We start from the raw sequence: 13134 nt of genomic DNA, 5'->3' as shown, positions 1-13134 counted from the left end.
GGAGGACCGGCAGCTCTATGGGCTACATGTCGCAATTTTCCAATATTTGGTGGCTATTCTTCAGGCGCTAGCTCCTGGAGTCAATTGATTCTGTAAGAATTTCGCAAGTATCAGAGGGGTCTGAATCTGCAGAAACAATGATACATCCCGTGGCACCTTATAGACTAAGGGACCCACTTTCTCAGAAGACATGCATCTGAGGAAATGGGTTTCTGCCCACGAAAGCTCATGCTCCAATAAATCTCATTCATGGAAGAATGTCAGTTACACACATACACACACACACAAATGTTTCCTGTGGCTGTGGAGAGCCGCTAACCATGGCCCCTAAAGGCCACGACGCTGAAAGGGAAATTAAACCATGTCTAAAGTGATTTTATTTTTAACCCCGTGACTTTTATGCCAATCTCATCTTCGGGGGCCTTCTTCAGGCTCTTGGAATCTATTGAGTGGGTGGGTGATACTGCCACTGGCTGCTTTGTCCCATCAGGACAGAGACTGGGGGCGGGGGACCATGGGACGTTGCTGCAAGTGACGGAAGAGCGACAGGGGAAAACCCAGTGATCCTACTCACACCCCAGCCCAGAGCGCCACACAAATGAAACACTCCAAAGGGGGGTCACAGAGCAGCACTTAGTTTATTTCTCCTCTTTCCCTTCACTGACTTGATACAGTGGATGAGAAGCTGGATATGAGTCAACAGTGTACCCTTGTAGCCAAGAAGGCTAATGGCATATTAGGTTGCATTAAGAGGAGCATTGCCAGCAGATCCAGAGATGTCATTATTCCCCCTTATTCGGCTTTGGTGAGGCCACATCTGGAGTATTGTGTCCAGTTCTGGGCCCCCCACTACAAAAAGGATGTGGACGCATTGGAGAGGGTCCAGCGGAGGGCAACCAAAATGCTTAGGGGGCTGGAGAATATGACTTATGAGGAGAGGCTGAGGGACATGGGTCTGTTTAGTCTGCAAAAGAGAAGAGTGAGGAGGGATTTGATAGCAGCCTTCAACTTCCTGAAGGGAGGTTCCAAAGAGGCTGGAGAGAGGCTGTTCTCAGTGGTGACAGGTGGCAGAACAAGGAGCAATGGTCTCAAGTTGTGGTGGGAGAGGTCCAGGTTGGATATTAGGAAAAACTATTTCCCTAGGAGGGTGGTGAAGCACTGGAATGGGTTCCCTAGGGAAGTAGTGGAGTCTCCATCCCTAGAGGTGTTTAAGTCTCGGCTTGACAAAGCCCTGGCTGGGTTGATTTAGTTGGGATTGGCCCTGCCTAGAGCAGGGGGCTGGACTTGATGCCTTCTGAGGTCTCTTCCAGTTCGGTGGTTCTATGATTCTATGATACATGGGCGGAGGGTGAACTCTGCCCCCCATCCCTGCCCTTTCTGCCCAGGCCCCAGCCCCCATCACAGGAGGGCAGGGCCAGTCCTAACCAATTGGCGGCCACGGGCGACTGCCCGGCTTGTCCCTAGGGTTGCCAGATGGTTTAAAAAAAAATACCAGACAAAAATTTGTCAAACAAAACAAAACCAAAAAAACCAAACGTCAGGGAAAATTTGTCAAGCAAACAAAAAAAAAAAAAGGTCAGGGAGTAACCAGGGAAACCTGGGGGGAGGATTCAGGAGGTCAGGCCAGAAATGCAGTCACAGCCCTCCCCTAAGACCAGCTCTGTCGGCAGCCCCAGAGAGGGTGGGTGGCACGTGGCCCCAGACCACGAGGAGGAGGGCACAGGCCCCCAGCCTTCCTTGGCCCTGGAGCACGGGGCAGGCAGAGGGCAGGCTCTCAGGGGCAGCAACGCTCCGCCCCCAGAGCGCCTACAGTAGGTGTTGTGTGGGCGGGGCCAGGCTGGCGGTTTGGGAAGGCGATGCCTATCTGCCGCCCATGATTTGATGCCTTTACTTCATAGGTATCAGCCGATCCAGCCCCCATTTGCTTAGGGAACCAGCCTAGCAGCTGTCTCCCCCTGCCTTAACCGCACAGCCGGAGAGGCTCATGGTCCTGCTCCGTCAGCACCAGGCCGGGGCAGAAGAAAGGATGTAACGGCTCCCGGAAGTCGCCCCTGAGGATGCAGATCTCTGCCATGCCCTCAGCGTCGTAAAACCCGACCCTGCCACTTTCATAGTCCAGGCAAACGCCCACCTTCGTGGGGCTGGAATCCAGGGTCAGGAGGGCTGGGGGTGAGGACAGGGCATAGTACTGGTCGCCTGGTACCTTCCGAAGGGCCCAGTATCCATTTTCAGGGTGGAGATCTTCCACCGCCTTGCGGTTGACGCTCTGGCTGGCAACCCCGATGACCCAGTTGCTTTTGCCCCCGACGCTCACCTCCCAGTAGTGCCTGCCTGAGCAGAAATCCTGAGAGCCGAGGACGTACAGACATGGCTTAAAGCGCTCAGGGTTCTCCGGGACAGCCTGGGCACCCGGGCCCAGGTTGGCCGATGTCAGGTCTTTGGAGAGCTGCAGGTGCGCATGGGCCGTCTTGGGGTCCAGGGTGAGGCGCTCCAGAGCAGACCGCATCACATGCCCCAGCATCCTCCGGCAGACCACGTACGTCAGAGACGGGCTGGAGAGGACCGCCGGCCTGAAGTGTCTCAGCTCCTTGTGCTGCCGGGTCAGCTCAGCCTTTAGCTGATCCACCTGGCTCTCGGCCACATCCGTCAGGTGCCCAGCGGGGTCCTGTGCCCCACTCAGGTAATCCATTAGCTCTAGAACACAAGCCGCCCTCTTGGTGACGTCCGTCACCCTGTCCTCCAGGTTCCTGAGGACCTGCCTTTCTTCTTGGCCAATCCTGGACATCACGGATTGCTCCTCAGCATACAAGAAGCTGTGTATGTTCTGGAAATCCCCCATCACCTCCTCCCGGAGGGACTGCAGGGCGCTCCGAGAAGCCTGGATTCTTTTCCTGTAGCGGCCACAGAGCTCTTCCACTCCCTCCTGAGCCTGCAGGAAGCTATGGACCACGTCTTCCACTTTGCCACCGCTCTGCTCCACCGGGTGCATCTGAGGGGACTCCATGATAGAGCCACGGCTCTCCCTCCCTTCCCTCTGCTGATTCAGCTGTACGGATGGGAACTTGGCAGCCCCGGAAGGTGCCTTCGGTGGCCTTTGCCCACAGCTGGATCTGCCAGCAGCACTCCGGCACAGCTGTGCTTCCTCAAGGCCCAGGAAGCGACGCACTTGCAAAGCCCAGCCCTGCTGGCGCTGGGACAAGTCCTCGTTTCCAGCTCTTCCCTGCAACATGCCTAAGTTTCGGTTTCTCCTAATGCAGTGGGCGGATCCCAGATGCCAGTGGCTTGCGAAATCAGCAGGTATTTGCCAAAGGCAGGAGACCTCTCCTTATCTACAGTTCTCCGTGTTCTCCCCTCTCTCGCCCTCGTGCCCCCTGCTCTGTGGGTGTGTGAGTTCACACATCCCCATCCAGGCCGGATTGATTTTGCACTGAACATGGGCTCTTCTGGCTTGGGGGGAGGAGGAGAGGGGGGGAGGGGAGATGATTCTGGGGGAGAAGGATCCTGCAAGGATCCAGCATCCCTGCAGGGCAGCCAGGGCCCAAGGAGGAGGCCTGGGACTTACCAGAAACAAACTGAGACCTGGCCTGACTCTCCAGAGACACTGGGCGTGAGGGCACCATGCCACAGAGCTGAGTGATGCGTCTTCCAGCAACTTTTTCCAGTTTTTCCTTATTCGTCCCCCCCTCCCCAACGATTTCTGTTAAACACAGTGGCTGTGTCTAGACTGGCCAGTTTTTCCGGAAAATCAGACGCTTTTCCGGAAAAACTTGCCAGCTGTCTATACTGGCCACTTGAATTTCCGCAAAAGCACTGACTTCCTACTGTAAGAAATCAGTGCTTTTTGCAGAAATACTATGCTGCTCCCGTTCGGGCAAAAGTCCCTTTTGCGCAAAGCTTTTGCGCAAAAGGACCAGTGTAGACAGCAGCGAGTTGTTTTCTGCAAAAAAGCCCCAATGGTGAAAATGGCGATCAGGGCTTTTTTGCGCAAAAGCGCGTCTAGATTGGCCATGGACGCTTTTCCGCAAAAAGTGCTTTTGCGGAAAAGCGTCCGTGCCAATCTAGATGCGATTTTCTGAAAATGCTTTTAACGGAAAACTTTTCCGTTAAAAGCATTTCCGGAAAATCATGCCAGTCTAGACGTAGCCACTGTGTTTGCCTGAGCTCTGTGTAACCAGCAGTGAGTCAGAAAAGCGTCCATTGAGAAGAGAGCACCTGGGAGTGAGGACACCTTAGCCCAGGGCTGGGCAAGATGCGGCCCAGAGGCCGGATGTGGCCCTGGGGCCGGATCCAGCCGGCCTAACACTTGGATCTGGCCCACAGACTGCATCTGCCCGGATTCCATTTATATCCTGCGGCTTGGGTCACCGCATTTCCAGGCGGTGGCTCAGGCAGCAGGATCGTATTTAAATGGCTCCGCCCCTTCCGCCCAGGCCCCACCCCTTCTGGGTGGGTGGAGCTGGCCCGTGACCACCCACCAAAATTCATTAAGTGGCCCCCCTGCAAAAATGATTGCCCACCCCAGCTCTTGCCCCTGCCCTAGGTGACCACAACAAGGTTGGGGGTCGAGCCCCTGGAAATCCAGGGCCCAGCTTTTTTGGGGCGACGACGACTCTGCCACACTGGAGAGTGGCAGGGGAGCCCTCGAGGTCAGCGAGGCCTCTGGGTAAAGGAAGTGGGAGCAGGGAGTCGGATCCGGCCCATCTCAGCAGGGTCTTGTAGAAGCCAGGAAAGTTCCCCTCCAGAGCGGGGCTGTTCCCTCGCGTACATCTGGAGTCGGTGGCGCTGTGATCAGTCGGTGGCGCTGCTGTCCATAGGTGCAGAGATCTGAAGGCCCCGCTGATCCCCTCCTCTGACCCCTAGGGTTGCCAGATACCTTCACAAAAAATCCCGAACATGGCGGGGGAAAAAATTGGTTGAGAAAAAAAAGAAAACAAAACAAAACGGGAGACCAATCTTGTTGAGAAAAAAAAAAGGTCGCTGCGCCTTTAAATTCCCACACTCCCCGCTCCCTCCACTCCCACCATATGCAGCAGGGGAAAAATGTCTCCACCGGTTTTCTGTCCGAGGAAAACAGAAAATACCGGACATTTTACATGTCTGGTATTTTCTCAGTTTTTTTACTGGACGGAAGGCGCAATTATCGGACTGTCCGGGTGAAAACTGGACACCTGGCGACCCCTGAGGCCAGAGTATCTCACCCAACTTACCCATGAACCGAGCCCAATCATTTGGCTCAACCTCTTCCAGAAAGGCATCCAGACCGGAACCAGAGGCTCCCTGGGATGGAAAATCCACCTCTCCCGCCCTGCCGGGTCGGAAATCGGATCTGGCTCTGAGACGATAAAGCCAGAGGAGAGAAAACAGCAAACCGGTGCCGTGGCATCGCCAGGAGGGCCCCCTCGGGTGGGTGGGCAGTGCTGTGGGGCGGGGTTATGTCCCAGAACCCTGACCCCACTCTCTGGTTGCACCCCGGGCAGAGTGGGGGAAGCCCCGGCGCCCCGCCCCCGCTCCTGGGCTGGAATTTAGGGCAAAGCAGAGGAAGTCCTGGTGCCCCGACCCCACCTCCCGGCTGGAGCACCGGGTGGGCTGGCAGGGGATGGGCCTGGAATCAAAGCGGAAGGGCCACGGCCCACTCAGGCCCACCCACGGCTACACCCCTGAATCAGCGGCCCTAGCGCTTCTCACCCATGGCCCTAGGGACAGCAGAGCTTGGCAGGGACGGGGTGCTGGGCCAATTAGAACAATGCAGCTGTTGAAAGCCACTGACCAAAGCCCAGTGCCCTGCACATGGAGGAATCTCCACATCTGGTTGCTACTCTTCCTTCAAGCCAGAGGGTGCTGCGGTATTCCCAGGCCTCCGCTTCCCGTCTCTGCCCCCAGGAAATTCCCGCCATCCCCGTACAAAGAACGTCTTACGGCCTAGAAAACATGAGCTGCGAGGGAGGACTGCAAGAACTGGGCGTGTTTCGTTTAGCAAAGAGACGATCTAAGAGGGGACATGACGGCAGCTTTCAAGTATCAGATTCTATAAGGGTGTGACAAGGAGGAGGGAGAAAACTGTTCTCCTTGACCTCTGAGGAGCAACCGGCTTCAGTTGCAGCTGAGGAGGTTCAGGCTGGACAGTAGGAAAAACTTCCTACCTGCCAGGGTGGGTAAGCACTGGAATAAATTGCCTGGGGAGGTTGTGGGGGGGTTTCCATCACTGGAGATATTTAAGAGCGGGTTAAACAAACATCGCTCAACGATGGTCTAGATTGGGGGGGCAATAATTTTGAGTGGGGGCCACTTCAAACATTTTTGAAGTGGCCCCAGGTGGTCCTGGAAGGGGCGTGGCCTAAATCAGAAGGGGCGGGGCCCGGATGCTTCTGGACTACCCCACCCACAGACCATGATTGGTCTGGGGATGGGGAGCCCCTTTGCCCCACCCTTCCCCACTAGGCACCCATGCCCCTGGAAGGTTGGGAGGAGGCTTTGCATGCTCCCCGTCCCCAGGCCAATCAGGGCTTGGGGGCGGGGAAGCTCGTGACGTCTCCTCCCGCCCTGCCAGGAGCGCTTGGCCCTTCAAAGCGCTGCGTGGTCCTGCCAGGGTGGGAGGAAGTTTCACGCGCTCCCCGCCCCCAGGCGCTAATTGGCCTGAGGGCAGGGGAGCAGCAGGGCCTCCGCGGGCCAGATCCTCCCGCTTGGTGGGTTGCCCACCCCAGTCTAGACGGTGCTTGGTCCCGCCAGGAGGGGAGGGGACAGGACTTGATGGGCTCTCGAGGTCTCTTCCCGTTCCAGGATTCTAGGCTCCCTGGAAAATAGGCCCCCGATTTCATACCTCACTTGAGCAGGCGGAGGAATGCCAGGTGCCAAGGGGGGGGGGATGAAATGTGCTGCTGGCGCACTCCCCTTGAATCCCACGGTTCAGACCCCTCCCCAAGACCCTGAGCCGCTGGTCCCTGGGTCTGTCTGGAGCCAAACCCAAGGCTTCCGGCAAGATCAGCCTCCTGCAAAGCCAAGGTACAAACCATTGAGCTTAACCCAGCTCGTACCCCCCTCTCCCCCTGCCCCGTGTCAGCCCCATGGCGGGAGGGGGCACCCCACCGGAACGCAGCGGCCGTGTGCTAACGGCAGGGTGAGCCGGAAGAAGCAGGCTGCTGCCGACGGATGGCGAGCGCCCGGGCAAGCAGGTGGCATGTGGGGGTGAAGCGGCTCAGGGTGCAGTAAATCAGGGTGCCTCCCCTCCCCCGCTGCTCTCCAATGTGCCAGCGTCCAGGGTTTCCTGCCAGCAAGGAATACCTGAGTGCTTACGTCCTGCCTCCCCTCGCCCCCCCGGCGGACAGAAATAGCTCGGAACATGGCGTGGGCCCAAGCGGAGTCTGCGGCGCTCAGGATCCGGGGTGAGTGCTGCGTGACGCGCCGGCTCCCGGGGATGCCAGCCTGCAGCGGCCCCAGGGGCTCCCCCTCGATCGGGCTGGGGAGGGACCGGAAGGGGCACTTGGGGGCAGGCAGGCGCGGAGGCCGGCAAGCCAGAGAGTGGAGGGGGGGAGGTCCTGGCGCCTTGCGACGCTGGCCTGGTCGCTATTTGAAACCTCCAGCCCTGTCATCACGCAAGGGCGCAGCGTCCGGGGCCCTCGCGGTGGCTGCGTGCGCCCGGGGCTCGGCCGCCAGCTGAGTCATTTTGGAACAGGGGCAGCAGCCGGGCGGATGGCAGTGCCTTGTTAGCGGAGCCACGGGCCGGCTCAGGGAAGAGGAAAGGAGCCGGGAGCCGGAGGGCGCTGGGGGGGGGGGAGAGTCGGCTCCGGAAGAGATGAACCGGGCGATGCGGGAGAGCCGGCTGCTCCACTGGAAGAAGGCCGGGGGGGTGGCTTGCTGCTGCGCCTGCCTTGGCCAACAGGCCCCCCCCAGGAAGGTTCAGGCGTCCCCGGAGCAGAATGGGGCCCTCAGCACGACCTCCCCCGGCAAGGTAATCGCTCCCTCTCGGCAGCGCCGGGTCCCGCCTGCTGTTAGACGCTCCCAACCCCACGTCACAGGAAGGGGCAGCACCGTGGGGCCGTCCGGTCCTGCTGCCCGGGGTGCGAGCCCTGCCCATGGGGAAATCTGCCCATGCCCGTGGCTGTGCGTGCACGGTGTGTGCCCCTGGGCGTGTGCATGGGTCCGCTATGGTGAGTGTGCATGACCGGGTACACCCAAGGGAGCAGTGCAGCAGTGCGGGCGGAGAGCCAGGAGTCCTTGAGTTCTCACAGGGATGTGAAATGTCGGGAAATTGAACAGTCGAGTAACCTCGTGGATTCTTATCGGTGAGGCGACTATTCGACAGTCCCTGGGGACGGGGACGGCAGCCAGTGCGCCCCACTCCCCAAGAGCCCCCTGCCACTCCCTGCTGCTGCCGCTGTATCAGAGGCAGCAGCGCAGGGTGCCAGGCAGGAGCTGGTCTGTGGGGGGAGCCAGTTTAAAAACCAGCCCCCCGCGTGGACCGGCTGCCTGTCACCCTGCTGTTGTCTCTGATACAGAGGCAGCAGCACAGGGCGGGTCTGAGCTCCCAGACCCCGCGTAAGCCAGAACTGAGCTGGGCTGCTGGCCTGCCTGGCTCCTAACACACTTGAAATGCAGAACCGCAGCATCCATGAGTGGGGCCACGTTTCCCGCGGTCCCATAAAGTTTGTTTCCAGCCCCCCGTCCTGGCGCTGGGTGTTCTGGGCTGTTGCTTAGCTCTGATTCACCCCCACCGGGCTTCTGACAGCCCAGCCCGCAGTGGGAGCGTTGGTCACGCCGCTAGACCATAGCAACCTCCCGTGGTCCGGCAAATTCTCCGGGTTGGCACCGCTCAGGTCCTGAGGATTCGACCCTGTGGGAATCAAGCGTTTCCTGGGCCCGGTCGGTCCCGGAATTCATGTAGCCCAGTGTGTGTTGTGTAACCCACACACCCAGGAGCGGTCTGAGGCCGGCTGCGGCAGCCGCGATCGGTGTCCACGCCTGCACGGCCGCCAATGGCCGTGACGTCAACATGGGGCGCCCGGGCCGGCGGCGCCCTAGGCAACTGTCTAGTTTGCCGAGGCTCACGGGCCACCTCTACACACACCTAGTGTGGGTACTGAGCAATGCAAGCGGTACCTATACTACAGCAACAGTTAAGATCAAGAGACCCCCACAGCACGGGCTGGGAGCCAGCCTGCTTTTAGCTCAGAGGGTAGAGGCTCCTGTACTTAGCGCCAGAGATCCCAGGTTCAAATCCGCCTGGTGGTGGTTACATGTGCACAGGGCCGGGAGGGGCCAGGCCTGCACAGGGCGACGTCTGGAGTACAGACATCTCCAGGACCAGGACGCAGACGGGCCTGTTGGCAGGGTCGGGGTAACTGCACACAGTACTGCTGATTTACTGACCTCTCTGGGAGGGGGCTATAAGTGCCAGCGCTGCCCAGTGTGGCAGATCAGCCACGGAACCGTCCTCTCTTCTGCTCTGTGCCCGCTGCTGGCTCGCTCCGCCGTGGCTTCAAGCTGCTGCCATCCTCCACGCCTGGTGCCCGGAAGGGCACCAAAAAGCCGCCAGGCCCGGCACAGAGAGCAGCACTGAGCCCCCTCATCTCTGCCACACAACCCACAAGGGCCGAAGCCCATGGCAGGCTGCACCTCCCCAAGCCCCCCGGTCCGGCGGGATGGCGGAGGACCAGCTGGGATTCCTGCCGCCTGGCCCCCGGGGAAGGTGCAGCTGCACTGCAGAAGGAGAGCGGTTTTACTTCAGGTTGAAGCAGCTGCATGGTTGCCACACGGCCGCCACTTTGAATTGAAGCTAGCAGCCTGGCTCCCACCGCCGGCCGCCCTCGCACCGCCGGCCGCCCTCGGGGCTGCGACTTGAGCTGCTCACCGGGACTGTCAGCACCGTTGCCTCTTCTGTTGTGCTGTTTTAACCGGAGTTACACGCAAAACGCTTTCCCCAGAGCAGACAGAACCTGTGTGGGGGTAATGCCGGGCCCCGCTCCTGTGCATGATCGGACAACGTGACGCCAGGCCAGCCAAACGCGGCTGCTCTCTGTGGCGATGGCTTGCGGGTGACACTAGGGGCTTCGCAAGAGTGGGGTGGGATGCAGAGGTGAGGAGAAAGAACACCCTGGAGCAACGTTCCCTCTAATCATTTCCATCCAGGTACAGATTTTTTCCATCCATGTGCGGAATAATTTTTTGATATGCACCGAGGCATGTGGGAATGTGCACCACCAACCAGCAACACAACTCTAGCTGTGGGCACTCCGCTAGGTAGCACTAGAATCTCTCCTGGGCAGCCGCACAAGCACCCAGTATACAGGCAACCATGACTTGGAGATACACGTAGGTCTGACACGGAGCAGTCCCTGCTCTCCCTGCCTGGCCCTTGGCTGCTCCCATCCCCGAGGGATCGGTGATTGGTGCTGCTGTGCCTTGCTGGGGGTTTTCTTCCCGAACTGAGATGGTGCCTGGAAACGCTGCCTTCCTGAATGTTCCTGGAAAGCAGTTTTCTGTTCCTGGAAACCAAAGCTCCGTCTCCGCGCTGCACAGAATGGGAGGTGGCAGGAACGCCGAGGCAGTAGCAGCCAAGCCAGCGCTGTAATTCCACGGCTATAAACGGCTTTTTCTTTCCTTGGGATGCCAGGGCCGGCTCTCCCAGCTGAGCAAAGCAGGCTGGTGGGCACCAGCTTCCAAGGGAACCCAGATCTCACTGCTGTTGGGTCAGCTGGACCATTGGCCTGGCAATCAATGGGAAGGGGGACTTGGAAGCGTAAAATGGGAGCTCTCATCAATCCACACTGCTGGGACGCTGGGGGGTGGGAAAAAGGGATTCCCGGACAGACCCCTCTCTGATCAATTGGGGATTACCCCTGCCCCCTTCTGGGGACGGTGGGAAACATCTTCGGTCATGATCACTGCTCCAATCCAGCCTCACGCCTGATTGTGCTGACTGGTGTCTTCTCCTTGGGCAGGAGTTTAGGTCAGAGAGAGAGTCATGGATTCCTCCTTATTTCTGCCCGTTTGAATCCTGCCCGGGGGCCAGCACGGCTTGGATGTGCATGGCCCTGCTTTTCTGAACATGTGACATTTGGGCGGGGAAATCGGACGGGCGGGGACATTAGAAGGTCGCACATTTAAAACGGATTGAAGGAAGTACTCTTTTCAGATGAAGTGCCATTAGCCTGTGGAACTCCCTGCCTCATGATGTTACCAGGTTTAACAGGATTTATAAAAGGACAGGGCATTTATATAGCGCTAGCCAGCACTAGAGCACAGAGGGGTGACAAATAACCAGGAGCAAGTTCTGAATGGGAAATAAACCTGCTGGCTTTCGGGGACAGACAACGTCTAGCTGACAGTGGTAATTCCAGAAGTGACCACGTGGGGGTTCTCCCTCCCAGTGCTGGGCCTTGTTGGAGCCTGGACAGGGAACTGACTGACATTAACTGGACCTGAGCCGATCCAGTCTGACAAACCTTGTGCTGCAAATTAACTCCAGCCCCGCTCAGAATTCCCTCCTCCCCAGTGTTAAGTTAGCCCAGATGAAACGAAAGGCTCCCCGGAACCTGGGGGAACCTGTCTCTCCACAGAGCAGCCTCGCCCTAGGGCTCATTTTAACCTGGGCCTCTCTGAGGCTCTCCGACGGCAGAGCCACAAGGGCTTGGAGGCGCCCCGGGCTCCCCTGGGTACCTCAGCTCATTTCACCTTTTACTCCACCCCCCCCCCATTTCTATTCACAGGGACTTTCAGCCCCCCCAAGAACATACACCCATCCCTCCCTTCTCCCTTAGCAGCACGCTGGCTGGTGTTTCATCTCGGCACATTCTTACCCTGCCTCCATCACCGGTACCACGGCTAACGTCCATCCCGGGGGGTCCTTCCCTCTCTCCCGCTGCCTGGCGGGTGTCTTGGGCCTGCCACAGAGGTGAAGGGACGTGGGCGCACCCATGTGCGCAGCCCCGGCAAGAGCGGGCTGAGCTGGTGCACAAGCCGGCAGGGAGCTATCGAAAGAGCGGCAGGGCCCCGGGCTGTGATAGGGCAGCACCTATAAAAAATGGTAAGATACTTTCACCGGCCTGCTGCAGTGAGCCGTGATTGGTCCCCTCGGGCGTTTGTTCCAGGCTGAGATTGGCCCCCCAAAAGGTCTGCCGCCTGCACAGACAAGTTCTTACCTGGCTTCCCTCTGGAGCCCCCTCTGTTAGGTGGGACGCCTTGTTCTGCGGAGCTGGGCACAGAGGCAGCTGCCCTGGGCCCTTTGGGGAGAAAAGAACCATATTTGGCTCTACAGCACCCTCTGGCGGACTTTCCTGACAGCGTCAGACATCTGCCGGGGGCTTCCTGCCCACAGGGAAACAGAGAGGAGTTCACACCTGTAGGGTGGGCGGGAGGTTTGGACAGGGACCTCGCCTAGGAACAGACAGTCGCCAATCACCGGTGCCCATCTCTACAAGTCTGTGCAAAGTGGGCTCAGGAAAAGCCAGGGCTGGTGCTCAGAGACAATGACCGCAGTCCCTTGCCAGGCAGACAGGCAAATAAATACCCTCGGCCCGAGTCTACATATTGGGAAACTGAGGCACAAACAGGGGTGGGAAGGGATTCTCCGGAGAGCCACATCAGCATGTCAGTGAGGGGCCAGGAGGGGAACCCGTCTCTCCCCACCTGCTGGCTGTCAGATTAACACACCAGGAGGCTGCTTGATAATGAAACCAACCTGCAACCTGCAGTTAAAGGGCCCTCCCCGCCTACCCAGTGCCTTTGATTAGCTTCCTACTACTGCCAGTTGGCCGAGTTAAAAAAGTCCAGCTCCTCCAACTCCACACGGGCATGGACGCTCCAAGCGCTTTTCCTAATCAGACGGGTTTGTTCCCGTATTCTCCGCCAAGATGTTCTCTTCCCACACGGCTACTTTTCACCCCACCTCCCCAGAGGTGGCTGCATTTTCATTTGTTCTGTATGTAACCCATGAAGTAGACAGAGATTTTTTGTAGTGAAAGGTGCTGTACTCATGTTAACATTTAGCCCTGGTCTACACTTTAGAAATAACTCCCCTCATTTCGAAATAACAAGCAGAGCGTCCACACGACCCAGCCTGTTATTTCAAAATAATAACTCCTGCTTTTCTGGGGGGAATCAACTTATTTCAAAATAGTTATTGCGGGATTATTTTAAGTT

The 13134-nt window shown here is 58.4% G+C and overlaps 1 protein-coding gene across 3 annotated transcripts in view; it reads left to right on the top strand.

Moving 5' to 3' along the window:
* Window positions 1-7318: 7318 nt before the first annotated feature.
* Window positions 7319-13134, top strand: part of GRB7 (growth factor receptor bound protein 7) — a 48416-nt gene continuing 42600 nt past the window's right edge. Inside the window, exon 1 of one of the 3 annotated variants that reach the window (XM_075911587.1) lies at window positions 7319-7379. Coding sequence is in view for 1 of the 3 variants with exons in the window: in XM_075911584.1 (XP_075767699.1) it covers window positions 7790-7945 (156 nt within the window). In the remaining 2 variants the exon portion in view is untranslated. Of the gene's footprint in view, window positions 7380-7532; window positions 7946-13134 lie in introns of those variants that run through there. The other 2 variants (XM_075911584.1, XM_075911588.1) reach the window with 2 other exon arrangements.

This window comes from Pelodiscus sinensis, chromosome 29 (assembly GCF_049634645.1).
Source record: "Pelodiscus sinensis isolate JC-2024 chromosome 29, ASM4963464v1, whole genome shotgun sequence".
Lineage (NCBI taxonomy): Eukaryota > Metazoa > Chordata > Testudines > Trionychidae > Pelodiscus > Pelodiscus sinensis.
The sequence above is the reverse complement of the archived record's forward strand: the minus strand, read 5'-3'. Positions and strand labels throughout refer to the sequence as shown.